Source organism: Euphorbia lathyris, chromosome 3 (genome assembly GCF_963576675.1).
Source record: "Euphorbia lathyris chromosome 3, ddEupLath1.1, whole genome shotgun sequence".
Taxonomy (NCBI): domain Eukaryota; kingdom Viridiplantae; phylum Streptophyta; class Magnoliopsida; order Malpighiales; family Euphorbiaceae; genus Euphorbia; species Euphorbia lathyris.
The window spans coordinates 95679158-95694201 of NC_088912.1; the positions used below are offsets into that span (position 1 = coordinate 95679158).

At 37.8% G+C, this 15044-nt stretch overlaps 2 protein-coding genes across 3 annotated transcripts; one reads left to right on the top strand and one right to left on the bottom strand.

Annotated features, from left to right (window-relative positions):
- Window positions 1-2074: 2074 nt before the first annotated feature.
- LOC136223570 (NADH dehydrogenase [ubiquinone] 1 alpha subcomplex subunit 6) lies at window positions 2075-4870 on the top strand. Its single transcript, XM_066011653.1, has 2 exons — window positions 2075-2441; window positions 4501-4870. The coding sequence occupies exons 1-2, from the start codon at window positions 2235-2237 to the stop codon at window positions 4681-4683; spliced, it is 390 nt and encodes a 129-aa protein (XP_065867725.1). The 5' UTR covers window positions 2075-2234; the 3' UTR covers window positions 4684-4870.
- Window positions 4871-5516: 646 nt separating this feature from the next.
- LOC136223569 (transcription factor TGA6-like) lies at window positions 5517-14535 on the bottom strand. Of its 2 annotated transcripts, none has more exons than XM_066011652.1 (12): window positions 14296-14535; window positions 12626-12812; window positions 10909-11012; window positions 10740-10816; window positions 10445-10642; window positions 9414-9488; window positions 9251-9310; window positions 7951-8028; window positions 7791-7842; window positions 6757-7028; window positions 6187-6435; window positions 5517-6050 (listed from the first exon to the last, which is right to left on the bottom strand). In XM_066011652.1, exons 2-12 carry the CDS (start codon window positions 12658-12660, stop codon window positions 5967-5969), a joined length of 1284 nt encoding a protein of 427 aa, XP_065867724.1. In that variant the 5' UTR covers window positions 12661-12812; window positions 14296-14535; the 3' UTR covers window positions 5517-5966. The 2 variants fall into 2 exon arrangements, with proteins under 2 accessions (XP_065867724.1, XP_065867723.1); XM_066011651.1 differs by having other exon boundaries at window positions 5517-6015; window positions 14296-14533.
- Between the last annotated feature and the right edge of the window lie 509 nt (window positions 14536-15044).

Genomic DNA, 15044 nt, shown 5'->3' on the forward strand with positions numbered 1-15044 from the left:
GGAGAAAGGTCCACCTGGTCCCTTGGAAGGAAGCCTGCCAGCCTAAAAGCAGGGGGGGTCTTGGTATAAGGTAGGCCAAGGATAACAATAAAGTCCTTTTAATGAAGCTTCTTTGGAGAATGTGGCAATGCCCCTCCTCTCTTTGGGTTCGTCTTCTGCGTGGCAAGTATCGGAAAGACAGCATCTTCGGCGGCCCAAAGGAGAGGGTTGTCAACTGTTCGTTCCTCTGGAAAGGGCTTAGCGCTGTCTTTGCGGAGTTCTGTTCGGGGATTGGCCTAGAGGTGGGTAATGGCAAATCTATTAGTTTCTGGGATGACATCTGGATTGGGGATAAGCCGCTGATTGAGCTGTGTAGCTCTCCTCCGCCTAATGAGATCTGTTCCTAGAAAGTTGCTGATGTGGTGGACTCGGAGGGAGACTGGATCTGGTCTAAGTTCGACTCCTTCCTTTGCCTGGAGATCCTCCTGAAGATTCGAGGAGTTAAAATTAGCAATCAAGATGAGGATAAAGACAAACACTGCTGGGCCTTGACTAATAATGGTATCTATTCTTGTAAATCGGCCTATGAAGCCTTTTCCCCTAATGGGGCTGATCCTCCTTTGGAGATTTGGAAGACCATTTGGGCTCTTAAAGTCCCTTATCGTATTAGGAGTTTCCTGTGGCTTGGAGTCAAGGATAGGTTGCTCACTAATGCTGATAGACATAGAAGGCACTTGGCTGAATCAGGAGCCTGTAGTAGGTGCAGAGGTCATGTGGAATCCTTGTGCCATGCCTTGAGGGATTGCCCTAATAGCAAAAAGGTGTGGGAAGGGATTCTCCCTTACCACACCCTTCCTTCTTTCATGGCTTATCCTGAAGTTGACTGGTTCTCTGATGGTATCAAAGGAAAGCTGTTGGCCAACATTGAGCACGGTGACATTTTCTTCGCTATTATCTGTCACCAAATTTGGAAATGGAGGAATGAAGAGTTATTTGCCGAGAAGACTACCCTTATTCCTGACTTACTTGCTTTCTTCTCCAAAAAGCTCTCGGTTATTTTAAGTAGCTATGTTGGGAACCCCCTTGTTAATCCCTCCCCGGTTAAAGTTGTCCATTTGGTGGGTTGGAGTGTGCCTAGAGAAGGGGTTGTTAAGCTGAACACGGATGGCTCCTGCCTGAACAATGGCAGAATTGCTGCTGGAGGTGTTCTTCGGGATGCTGGTGGCGCTTGGCTGGCTGGGTTTACCCATAACTTGGGGATTGGCTCGTCCTTTTCTGCGGAGCTCTGGGGTATTCTTTCAGGTATTAAGCTTGCCATTCGCTTGGGGGTCAAGAGGCTTTCGGTGGAGTCTGACAATCTGGAGGCAATCAACAGGATATCTAATGGTCATGCCCTTTGTCTTAGTAGCCAGAACCTCATCAAAGCTATTTTGAGGCTTCGTCCTGCTTTCGAGTCTCTTAGTTTCTCCCATATTTATAGGGAGCAAAACCGCGTGGCGGACCGCTTGGCTGCTGCTGGGCATGGGGGATGTTAGGTGTTTCTACCCTTTCTGTTCCTCCTCCTTTCCTTTTGCCTATTCTTCTCGAAGATAGGGTTGGGGTCAGCCTTCCTAGACTGATCACGGGTTAGGTTTTTTGCTTTGTTGTTTTTCCTTTTCTTTTCCTAAAAAAAAAAATATGAAAAATAAACCATTCTTTTTCATACAGTGATAATCTTTAATTAATTTTTTTTCAAATATAAGGTAGGTAATGGGCTTTTCAAAAAAAAAAAAGTAATGGGTAATCGTATGCTCGTCATATATCCGTTACAAATAATTTTTTTGGATCGTCCCACATTATATAGAGTTGGTAATCGGAAGGTTATCGCATACCCCTATTATTTTTATTTATTTTTTTAAATTAAACTAAAAAATTAATGAATTTTGAATTATTTTTTTATCATTGAAGGAAAATAAAGGTTTTTTATATATATATTTCGATCAAACAATAAAAATCTATAAGAAATATTCATCAAAAAAAAAAAAAAAAAAATCTATAAGAAATAGTATACGCTGCTGCATATAAACGACACTGTTTTAACCCTAACTCTCAATCCTCAGAACGACGTAGTATTTCCTCCTTAGCTGACAGCAATTGAACACCTTGCTAGTTAATTGGATTGGTGTCTTTGTTGAAACACCGTAGAGTTCATCTGCGATTCACTTCGACTGAGGATTCGATCATCTGAGCGATTCAGGCGACCGAAGGAAGAAAGGATGTCGTTTAGAAGTGTGAAAGTGCCGCCGAATTCGGCTAGTCTGATTGAGGCAAAGGCTCGGGTCTTCGATTTCTTTAGAACTGCCTGTAGATCGATTCCCACGGTCATGGATATCTACAACCTTGATGAGGTCGTTACCAAGGCCCAGCTTCGCTCCAATATCGCCTCTCAGATTCGCAAGCATTCCAACATCACCAATCCCAAGGTCCTCTCTACCTCTTTATTCGTGTTGTTGCTTGATTTTCATAATTTAGATCTGATTTTGAAACGTTTTGTTTGATAATTTATTATAATTCCTGAGGTTGCTTTTTTTATTATTATTTCTGATAATTATTTGAGGATGGATGTGAAACTCCATTTCTTTGTCCAGAATTACACTTTGGTAGTGGAGAATGGTACTCTTTTGTATGAGATGCATTCAATTGTATTTGATTTTTCTTGTTAATTTATGTTCCAGTTGTAGATTGGTAAGTTCTTTATGATCATGAAAAAAGTTCATTTCTACCATTTGATAAGTCAGGTGTTCAGCTATTTCGATGTATAGGTTAGAGGTTTTAAGCCTTCTCTGTGAATATCCAGCAATGTATGTATCTCAGTCATAGTTGGAAAACACAATGGATGGATAAGTGAGAAGGGTAGAATTTATAGCAAGTTGATTATTTCTTTGTTGCAGTATTTCAAGCAGAGACTGGCTTAGAGCCTTAAATCCTTAATAGACTGAAAATGAGTGGAGTAGAGCTTTCATAAGCAGTTAATTAGACTAAAAAAAATCAAATGAAGTTATCTTGAGTTGAGAAACCTTTTGTTGTACGCTGAAACCTTGATAGATTTTTCTACAAAATCCTTGCAGATGCAAATGAATTCATCATGTTTTTTGTTTCATCCCCGTATCCAGTTGTATATGATTGGACTTGTGTTGTTACCCATCTCCTGTTTCAATTGCTAGTTTAACCCCTGTGACCACTGACCCCATTATACTTATGTCTGTCAATTTCTGACACAGCAACACGATAGATAGCCCATTTGACACAATTATCATTTTTGTGTCATTTATATTACATGTATCATGTGGAATATATAGATCATATAACATGATACCAATTTTGACACCCCTAATTATACTACTGTGAATAATAATCTCACAGTTCATTTCTATTCATATTAATCCTTGTCAATTCTATCTGTACACTAACTGAAACTTCAGTTTGCAATGACATGTGGAGAAGGATTTCTGATTTATAGTCACTTGAAATCCACTTAGTAAAAGGAAAGCTACTTTACTTTTGAATGTCTAAGTTTTGCATTATTTTATTGGAGAAAAACTTTGTTATACAGACATTTCAGGTTTCCTGCCAGAAAACCTTCCTAGTTAATAGAACGAAAGGCCAAGTATTAGTTCTGGTTTTGCAGATTGAAATACAGACATTTCAGATTTCTTGCCAGAAAATCTTCCTGTTAGTAGAACAACAGGCAGCGTTCTATTTCTGGCATTGCAGATTGAAAATATAAATTAGTTACTTTGCTTATAACTTGAGTGATAAATCGCATGACATTGAGTGAAATTTTCCATCCTTCTATTTGCTTTGTTTCCTGGAATCAGACTGTATTAACTCTTCCCTCAATTACTGCATTCACAAATTCCATTTTTCCAACCTAAGGCCTAATATTCCAAATGTTTTATTTGACTCCAACATGAACGAGAAATTTTATTTTTTCTAGCAGAGATCAAAAGTTTTCATTGTTGTTGGGGTAAAGTACATCTATGACCCCATAAACTATAGCGCTACTAACATTATGATCTCTAAAACTCCAATCTGTGACATAGAAGTCTTTGAACTTTGCATTATACCAACATTAAAGTCCAAATCAAAGAAAATCCGTTTAAAAGATAAACATAATGATGACTTGTATTAGTTTGCCTATATCATTGACTTTTTTTTTTTATCTAATTATTGTCAAATGCCTATTTACAGGTCATCATTTGTTAACTTTTTTAACGGGGTTTCTTTCATTTGGAATGTAGTGTTAGTATAATATAAAGCTTAAAGAATTTAATGTCACGAAATGAAGTTTAGAAGCCATAATGTTAGTAGCACTACAGTTCAGGGGTCATGGATGCATGTTACCCTTGTCGTTTCCCTCACTCCACTTCAAGAACAACTCTATGCTATATCTAGGATGCACTGTGCATTCCAATTGTATGACGAGTTTCGCTTACACGAAACCTCTGGTTCTTTTTCTTTTCTAATAGTAGCAACTTGCAGGTGATTGATATGCTTCTATTCAACGGGATGGAAGAGCTGAATAACGTTGTTGAGCATGCTAAGCAGCGCCATCATCTTATTGGCCAATATGTAGTCGGTGAAGGGCTTGTGCAGGATTTGGACACCAAAGACCAAGGCCTGTCTGAGTTCCTGAAGAACTTCTATAAGACCAACTACTTCTGAACTTGAATCTTCTGTGCACGTGCCTTCTTGTTAGTTTCCCTTTTTTCAATATTGGAGTTCCCAAATAATATTAGACTGCTATTGCTGTCTTTTACAATGGATAAAGCACTTTTTTTTAGCTAATGGTCCATATTGCTGGAACCAGATTTATTACCTTCTTTTAGCTAATGGTCCATATTAAATCGTTTGTGCATGTGTCCATTTAGTTTTCCTTTTTGTAGATCTTTTTTGTTGTTTTACTCCGAGCAATAGATATAAAAGTGTTCGGCTAGCATTGAGAAATAACTGTTCATAGTTATTTTAGAAGGAAAATCAGCAAGCAGCACTAGTAAGTAAACAGATAATTGTATATATATAACTAATGTTACTAGTAGCTAAACAAGTTCTTGGCTCTTCTGAAAGTTCATGGCAATGAAAAAGAGAAAAATGCCAAATTGGTTTCGAGTTGTATTTGGTCGACCTCGCATTTGTATATTTTTTAGATTTGACTCTTGTATTTTTATTTTATTTTTACACTTTGAGCTCTTATTAAACGAATATATTGCATGACACGAGTTGTCATCTTATACAATTCTACTCGATATATAACATCTTATTACAATTCTACTATAGATAACATCAATTTCTCAACATGGGAAATCAGACAACTCAGATTAAACTAAATGTCAATAATTTTGAAAGTAAAATCAACTAATATATTTTGAATCCATCAAGCCAGCAACATGGTAATTTGTTTTTGTTACCAATTCAGCAAAGCTTGAGCAATGTAACTCCACTAGGCAGCCAAGAAACTCTTCTTCTGCAACTTAATTACCATAACAAATGAGAAGATGTAAAAGAATGAACAAACTCATTTAGCGATTTTCGTCGCAAACTTCCAAATTCATTACATACAACGGATTACAAGATAGTCAATGTTCGGTCTTGGATTACAGTGCGGACAGAAAATGAAAAAGATGAGAATAACAAAACTATGAATAATTAACATTGATGTATATGTTCCTGAACAAGTCAAATTATGTGAGCCTAAGATTACAATGGCTGATACAGAGCAGTTCCCTGCTACACCTCTGAAACTACAGCACGAGCAATGTCGAAAAAAAATAAAAATTATTATCTTTTGGACACTAGAAAACCCTTTTATGCGGGTTAGATTTCCTGCAAATGTGAAAGATACTGTTAAGTTCACTCTCTAGGTCGTGCAAGCCAAAGCGAACTAAGAGCACGTAATCTTGAAAAGTAATCATGTATCGCAAGGAGTGCACGAGCTGACTGGCGGGTTGTCAATATTCTGTGCATTTGTTGTAGGGTCTGTTGCCGCAAATTGTCAGCCTGATATGAAAAGAGAAAGTCCTCTGAGACAAATGCTAGGGAGAAAAGGGTCACGAGAAAACACGAGATCATTGAAATGTTAAGAATGTTAATGCTGAAATCGATTTTTAGAGGTGTTTCATCCAATCTCCATATAATGGGAAATGCATACATGATGTTTTAGAAGATTACCTGACGAATGAACCCCTCGAGAGTCCCTAGCTTTCCCATGGCCATTGCCATCTGACCCATGTAATTTGCCACATTTCCAGACGAGCCAGATGAACCGAGAGGTCCACTAGACAATGTTTCAGCCAGGGACTGTTGCAATGCTTCCATTCCTTGCGATAACGCATCTTCAGCCTGTTGGGAAGACTGCTGTAAGTTACCTATTCCCACCAACTGCTGCTCAGTCAAAGGCTCCAATTGGTTCACGAGAAGCTGCATCGGTTAACATCCGACATGAGCAACGAAGTAAACTAGATAGACATAAATGAGGTGGGTTCGAGTTCTGAGCAAAAGACGGATTTAAAATGGTGTTGCTGTATGCACACTCAAATAAGCAACGCAAACAAACTGCATAGTAATAAAAGACAACCGTGCCGCCCGCCATTGGAGGTATATACACGAAAGAAGAACAGTGTTCTAACGAATTTTGAAGACATGATATTTAATCATACAACACGTTTCTATACTAATTCACTCTAGAATTCACTTACCGTTCCACATATACCAGAACGTTTTTAAGGACGAAGAAATCACCTTTAGGAGCTCTGATGAACGGAAGCCACCGAGCCACAAGAAACACCTCTCGGCAGGTGTCTTCCACATGCCAGATAGTAAATGGAAAACGTCAGCCTTGGCTGCATTGCTCTTCAACCTGAAAATTTCGTCGTAGTGAGCCATTATACCATCTAGGATAATGCGAAGTTCAGTATCACCCGCATGCGAATTGACAGCTGATCTCAGCTCATTGATTTGTCGATTTTGCTCCTCCAGCCACCGAGCATATTCCACATCAAACGCCATGGCCCCTGCACAATATTGAATTTTTTGTTTTTTTATGATAATTAAGTCACTATACAGATAAGTAAGTTCAAGTTTCACTCAGAAATATTCACAGATATAACAGCAAAATTCTGGTCAAGCCATGGAAAAATGATCTAAAAATGCAGTTGTACTATATTAAAGTTTAGCATTTGCGCACCTCGGACAAATTTATCGGGGAATTAAATGCTATTTTTAGCAAAGATTCCGATTTCATAGTCAGGGTACTATGTTTTTGTTAATCTAAGGCATGCAATCTACAGAACGGGCAAAGCGGCAATTCATAGCAAGCATCAGACGTAACTAGAAATTAGAATCATAGATGAAGTATAGACTTCATATTTTGACAATTTGATTAGAGCCGTCAATTTCTGACACAACAATCCACCTAACACGACCCATTTTACATGATCATCATTTTTTTTTTTTGCATTTACATCATAAATAATCACATGGAATATATAGATCACATAACACAATTATGACATGACAACTCGTTTGACACCCCTAACATTAAATAGCGCTACAGATTCCAAATTAGATGAGAAATAAATTTACGAAGTACTAGGCCTATGCCAAATCGATAATCTGCAAAACTCTTATGTAGAAGTAAGAGTTTTCAATGTGTTGATTAACTAAACCAATCATAAGAATTGAGAGAGAGAGATTTGAAAAAAGATTTTCTTATGGCTGTTTTTCTCACTGAAAGAAAACGTATTTTAAATATTGCGAATTTTCCTAGAACTTACCATTTCCACTCAATGAATGGGCTTGATCTCCTGAGCTCGATATGAATATTCCCTGCATCAGAAAGATAATGATAATAATAAGCGAAAGAGACAGTGAACCCTCGAGAAGATAGTGTGTACAATGGCACAGCATGGTGTTAACGAGTTAGCCAAACATAACCTGCTGTCGAGCCCGCTGCAGCTCCTGTTCTAGTTGTGTCAGTTTCAATCGGCTACTCTCCAGTTGCTGGACATAGGCCTACAGGAAGAACAAGGATAGATGCAACTAGGGATGTCAAAACTGGTTATCGTGTTATGAGATCTATATGTATTCTGCATGATTCCATATGATATAAATTACACAAAAATGATAATCTTGTCAAGCGACTTGTCTCTTTAAACCGTGTTGTTATGTCAGAAATTGACACCCCTAGAGGTCATTATGCACACATGCGCCAAGTATTATACAGACGGAAAGACATGTAAAGAAACATACTAAATGTAAATTTATCACTCCGGATAAAAACAAGCAACTCACCAGCCGCAACCCCATTCTGAAGATCCCTGACTAAGGTTATTTGTCATTCGGTTTCAACCGAACTTAGGGAATTCGGTGTCCAGTTAATTCAATTCAATTTCAAGCTGAAGTTTGTAGTAATTTCATATCAATGTGGTTTGTTTCATTGAAAAAAGAAAAAACCCAAAGTGACCGAATTATATATATATATAGGCTTAATACATCTTTAGCCTCCTTCTATAGTTGTCCAAAAAAGGCAACTACCTACCGTACTTTGAAAAAGTTCTATTTAGCTCATGAACTTGATTAAAGTGACTCATTAACTCTCTAAAAGGTACCTATTACCCCTTCAACTTTCTTAAAGTGATATATTGGCCCTGAACTTGCCTAAAGTGTACACATTTCGACTTTTCCAGAATCTCTCGTTACTCTGCCACATGGATTTTAAGGGGTCAATAGGCCACTTTAAACAAGTCTAGGAGGGTAAAGAGGACATTTTAAAAGAATAGGGGCGAAGTTGAATTTTTTGGACAAGTAAAGGGGGGCTAGCGATGTATTAGGCCTATATATATATGATGAGTTACCTTTTATGCCTAAAATCTATATATAGCGATAAATTTAAGTTAATTATGTTTCTCAATATCATTGATTGAACCTTTCAAATATGGAAGTTTTGAAATACTTGTTATTTAACATAGAATAACACATTTAAATGTCGATAAATCGCATCGAGTTGCCTTCCTCACCATAACATGTTAGGCTCAAGCAAAGGCATAGTCCTATCAATACCATCTAGTTAACATGTTCAGCCAGATGGGTTCAATGGGTTCATATTGCACATTTGCTGGCAATAAAATGCAGAGCGAAGGACGTGCGAGAATGACAAGTTATGTTCGGAGATGACAAGGAAGAGATGAGTACAAAATGTTGCTTACAATTGAGTACAGGAGCAAGGAGAACTTACTTTCTTCCTTAACCGACTTTTTCTTGCAGCTTCTCTATTTTGGGCGAGCCTACGAAGAGTCTACAGAGTGTGAACAAACAACTCGTCATCGAAAGATAAATAAACAGTAAGATAAATTATGCACCATACTTGATATTTTATGCATTAGAATGTAATAGTTTACCTTCTGATCCATTTTATCCTTTGACCTGTCGCTGGAATCAGAAGCCGCAAGACCAGTTGATTGACCTCTATCAAACTGTATATGTGAACCATGAAATTGTTAATTTCGAAGCAATTTCTAGTGACCAACTCCATGAAAAAACTGAAGATCTTTAAAACTTCAGAAGCTGATAATAAGTTATGTTACATGGAAATGAAAACGGATACTGAAACGGAAAAAAGGAAACCATAAAGGGCGGCCCGGTGCACTACGCGTCCCCGCTAAGAGAGGGTCCAGGGAGGGGTCCCACCACAAGGGTGTATTGGGGGCAAGCCTTCCCCTGCCAATTTTTTGGCAAGAGGCCGCTCCTACGACTCGAAGCCGTGACCTCTCGGTCACACGACAACAACGTTTACCGTTGCGCCAAGGCTCGCCCTCGAAACGTGTAAATAATAAAAATATATGGATATATAAAAGGGATAATCTAGAAAATATTAGGAATTATTGAGCATGTTATCAGCATTGATCGGCTTTTGAAAACACATTCAAGTCGGTCCATAGTTTGAAAATCGGCCAGACGGCCCCGTTCCTAAAACAAAGGGGCCACCGGGAGTCCCACATATCCCTCGGGATGCGAGAACCATATAGGTCATACATAGATTCTAGGAAACAAGTTTCCAATTTTTTTTAAATTATGGAAAAATAGATTCTAAGAGGGCGAGCCTTGGCGCAACGGTAAAACGTTGTTGCCGTGTGACCTGAGGTCACGGGTTCGAGTCTTAGGAGCGGCCTCTTGCCAATTAAATTGGCAAGGGAAGGCTTGCCCCCAATACACCCTTGTGGTGGGACCCCTCCCCGGACCCTCGCTCAGCGGGGACGCGTAATGCGACCGGGCCGCCCTTTTTATGGAAACCTGATCTAAAGCGTTTAGTACAAGTTTCCAAGAGTTCCGGTTTCCAAAACAGAACAGATATGGAAAAGCTTTAAAAACCAAAGTTTTCGTGCAACATAGATAATAAGCAATAATGTTAAGTTAAGAAAGGAAATAGCACCCTTTGATTTTTCTCATCGGTATCCGCATCAGTAGAGATATCAGTCCTAGGACTACCATCAGCCATATTGTTTTCTTCCCAATTCTCTGTATTACCACTAGATACAGAAACCAGGTTCAACTGTTGACCCTTTTCGGAAGGCAATCTCCGAGACTCAGCCCGTGCAGCAGATGGATTGATAGTAAAGGAAGTAGTCGACTGTCGGGTCCAAGAGAGGAGAAAGAAAAAAAGAACATTAGAAGAAGCTAGTAGTACATTATTAAACACCATACTAAAGATAGATCAACGCAATCACCTTATCAAACAAGCCAATATGACGGGGATTAGATGAGGGCGCTTGGTTACTTGCTTTAGCTGAACCGAAAACTGTATCTGCAATTCCATATGTATCATAGATCCATTACTATTAATGATATTCAGAGATGGCGAATTTCCTTCTAAAGCCGGATTATTTGATTACTTACTTGTACTCAAGTCAATAGCACCATCTAACTGAAATGCCACAGAATGATCGGTTGACCCAAAATCAGAAACTCGATATGAATGGATTGTGCTTCCACCTATGCCACTGGGAACCAAACCCGAGTTCATCAAGAGTTACTCATAAGCAATACATTACAAATGACAAGGAAAGGCCATGAAAATCTATCTAGAGAGCTTGAAACTATTACAGGGCATATTAAATTAGCTATATCACTAATCCATATCTACAACCATTCAAGATACTAACGTTATTTGACTAATTGTACTGATAATTGTTTTCTTATTCACTAAATTGTAACACGGGGATCACAATTCAATATCCAAATATGAGACAAGATTCCGTTCACAAGCAGCAGATATATCTAATTGTTAAAGTGTGTATAGATATAAATAGTCAAATAGTCATAATCAATAGTCAATAGTCAACATGTGTAAATTTACTAGCTTTTATTAGCTTTCGTTGTTTAGCTTTTTAACACTTGTATAAATACCTATAGCTAATCAGTAATAATATATACAAGAACATTTTCCAATCAGGGCCAACTTAGATTGTCGGTTTGTGTTCTTGCTCTTTTGGATTGCGTTTCCCAAAGAACAAAAACATGAGGGGAAAGGGTTAGATAACCGTTTCTTATCTCACATCAGAGCCTAGCATTTCATGTTTGAATTTTTTTCTGAGTTGATTTTCTCAGAGGTGTTCTGTTCTGAAGAACAATGCAAAGTAGAACTTCTCCATTTCTTTGTGGATTATGGAAAGTTGACTTTCTTTCCATTCTATTTTGTTGATTTACGGACTATTTACTACTGGAATTGGACCAACTATTGGCATATTGGACAAAATCGTGATAGTATTTTGTTGATTGCTTGGATATCAAAATATGCTTTCTTACATGGGGACCACATGGCGCAACCACATGGGTTTGTTGCTTAGGGGAGTATGGCAAAGTTTTTCGTCTCCATATGGGTTGAAACAAAGTACTCAAGCATGGTTTGGGAAGTTTAACCACGCAGTTTTTTGGTTTTCGGATCGAGTTTTTCAAGAATTTATATCTGACTTATGAGCGGTTTTTTGGTTTATGCGTCGAGTTTTCCCAGAATGTATTATCTGCCTTCTGAGCAGTGTTTTGGATTTTGGATCGAGTTTTTTCAGAATTTATTATTTGCCTTGTGAGTAGTGTTTTGGTTTCTGGGTCGAGTTTTCCCAGAATTTATAATGTTCGTGAGAAGAGAGAAAAGAACACCATTTCTGCAATCTATATCAGAGCTGATAGACAACTTGGTGAAATCTTCATTAAAGCCTTAAATGGGGTACGGGTAAACTATATTTGTAACAAGTTGGGCATGATAAATATCTATGCTCTAGCTTGAGGGCAGTGTTAAAGTATGCGTAGATGTAAATAGTCAATAGTCAATAGTCAAAGTCAAATAGTCATAGTTCAACATGTGTAAATTTATTAGCTTTCCTTATTTAGTTTTTTACCATTTGTATAAATAACTATATCTAATCAGTAATAATATACACAAGAACATTTTCCAATCTCTCGTTGTTCTTCAATCTATATATATATGCAGTATTTGGCAACTAATATTATGAATTCTATATCCGTTATTGCAGATATAGAAACAGGAAGGTAAGTGAAATGGAAAACGTGAATTTGAATGGTAACTGAAACAAGCGCAGCAAAGAGAAAACTTTACACTGCACTGGAAGTGGGCAACTCAAAGCTCGGCATCCCGTTGGTTTCGTTCGCATCTTTCACACCCACCTGGCTCCCCCATACATTACCATCACCCTTTGCCTTCTTTGTTCCCTTAAACAGATCAGCACAACCCCCTAATCTACACGCCGAAGTGCCAAACTGGAAGAAGCACGACTAACTTCAAGCTTCAGTAAAAAAAAGGCAATTAAAGAGACAGAAACAGGAATATAAGGAACAGCAACAAACATATATACGAGACCAAGCATAGGACTGCGAATTTCTGACACAACAACACGATTTACAGCTACAACCACGATTATCATTTTTGTTGTATTTAAATCATATATAATCATGTCTGAGTATATAGATCACATAACATGATTATGACATGACAACCCATTTTGACACCTCTAAGAAACAACAATCATGTTAAAAATTTCAAAACTAAACAGAAAAACACAAGTCGGGATAGCAGATGCTACGCAGATTAGTTTCACTAAGATTGATTTATATGCCATAAAACCACCCTTCAGGTACATCAAGACACAGTTACTGATACTTGGAATCAATATCAACAACAAAAACCACGAATGAGCTACTCTCTGTCACAGATTAATATAAGACATATGATTGGGCCTTAACTATTAGCTCGAGCTTTTAATTGAATCGGTTCCATGACATGGTATCAGAGCCTCTTGGACCAAACGGTTCAAATCCTGACAACCTCATTAATTTGTGGAATTAAAAACACATGGTGGGATGGGTTTGTATTGTACACGCTGCAAGTCCAAGGGGCATTTGCATGTGGGGGTGTCAGAGATTAATATAAGACATATGATTAGGCCTTAAATATTAGCTCGAGTTTTTAGTTCAATCGGTTCCATGACATGGTATTAGAGCCTCTTGGACTAAACGGTCGAGGGTTCGAGTCTTGACAACCTCACTAATTTGTGGAATTAAAAACACATGGTGGGATGAGTCTGTGTTGTACACGCTGCAAGCCCAAGGGGCATTTGCGTGTGGGGTGTGTAAGAGATTAATATAAGATCTATGATTGGACTTAACTATTAGCTTGAGCTCTTAGTTTCACATAGTAGTTCTTGCACAGATCAAATGCAAATTTAATCAACGAATTTCCCTACCTAAGTATATGAATTCAAGCAATTACCCTACAAGTAATGGCCAACAAGAAGGAAAAGACACAATCAATGGCAAGGAAAACACAGTCAGATAATTCAACAAATACCTAAAAAGCCTACCAGATACCAAATCAAAGAGAAACACCCAGAAAAGGAAAAACCCTAAAAACCAGAACTTTCAAATTAAATTGTAATCCAAAACCTAATTTACTCAAATTTGGCAACCAATAAACAACACCCAGATGCCAGACTCAAGAACAAAAACCCAGAACAAATACAAACCCTTAGCACAGCAGCTACTAAAGATCCAACTGAACTGCCCTAATCTTCAGCAATCCTAGAATACCCAGAAGTCAAATTCAAGCCAGACCACTCTAGAACCCTTAATTCCACAACCTTACTAAACATCATGCATACCCAGAACCCAACCCAACTAAAATCCCCAAAAAGACAAGCTTTTGAAGCTAAAAAAGAACTCCATAACCATTAATCAACTGTTCTAGTCAAAATCACAGCAAAAAAAACGCACCTGGGTATTATAAAGTAATTGGGGATGAATTGAATTTCAGAAAGAGTGAAACGAAGATCATTCCAATCTCTAGACGTCGTCTTCTGAGAAAATCTTCCACTTTCCGAGGACAAATGATTTTTTAATCAAAATTTTTCTAAAGTTTGGTGATTGTTTTGGTGTCTGCAATTTTTTTAAAGAAAAAAATAATAAAATTTCTGCGCTGTTAATGGTGTCAGAAAATGCTAAACACTGTAATAATACAGCCAATCTCGGTTACTTACCACTATAGTAGTATCAGAGAGCTATGATTCTCTCCGGTGTAGGTGTAGAGAAGGTAAGTAGCGAGATTCACTCTGGTTTTGCCACGTAATTAGCTTATTGCGGGATAAATGGGACTTTGTAATAATAAGTAAAAACTGGATCTTTGCTGTTTCACCTGGTCTCCATTGAAAAGGTTGCATACCCTTTGACTTTTGAAATGACAAGTACTAACATTATAAAATGGCAGCAGCTACCAGAGAGGGGTTGGTGGTTTTTTTTTTTGTTTTAAGTAAATAATTATTTTGAAATATTTTGCATTTATTAATAATGAATTAGAAAAATAAATGTTGATATGTTGAGAGAAAATATATTTTTTTTTTTTTCTGATTTCTCGGTTCGAGACTTGTCAGGTACTTTTTAGGAGAATTCTCTTTCAATTAAAAATTTTTGGGTACGCTAAGAAATGAACTCGGGATCTAGCTTAAACGACTTGAAGTCATTAACCA

Excerpts from the sequence above, each read along its gene's own strand:
- LOC136223569 (XM_066011651.1), bottom strand. The coding sequence starts at position 12,660 with ATGCCGAGCTTTGAGTTGCCCACTTCCAGTGCAGT. Across the intron at positions 10,817-10,908 it reads TGCTATTGACTTGAGTACAA|ATACAGTTTTCGGTTCAGCT; the intron begins GTAAGTAATCAA and ends ATGGAATTGCAG. Across the intron at positions 7,029-7,790 it reads CCATTCATTGAGTGGAAATG|GGGCCATGGCGTTTGATGTG; the intron begins GTAAGTTCTAGG and ends AATATTGTGCAG.
- LOC136223570 (XM_066011653.1), top strand. The coding sequence starts at position 2,235 with ATGTCGTTTAGAAGTGTGAAAGTGCCGCCGAATTCGGCTAGTCTGATT. Across the intron at positions 2,442-4,500 it reads CCAACATCACCAATCCCAAG|GTGATTGATATGCTTCTATT; the intron begins GTCCTCTCTACC and ends AGCAACTTGCAG.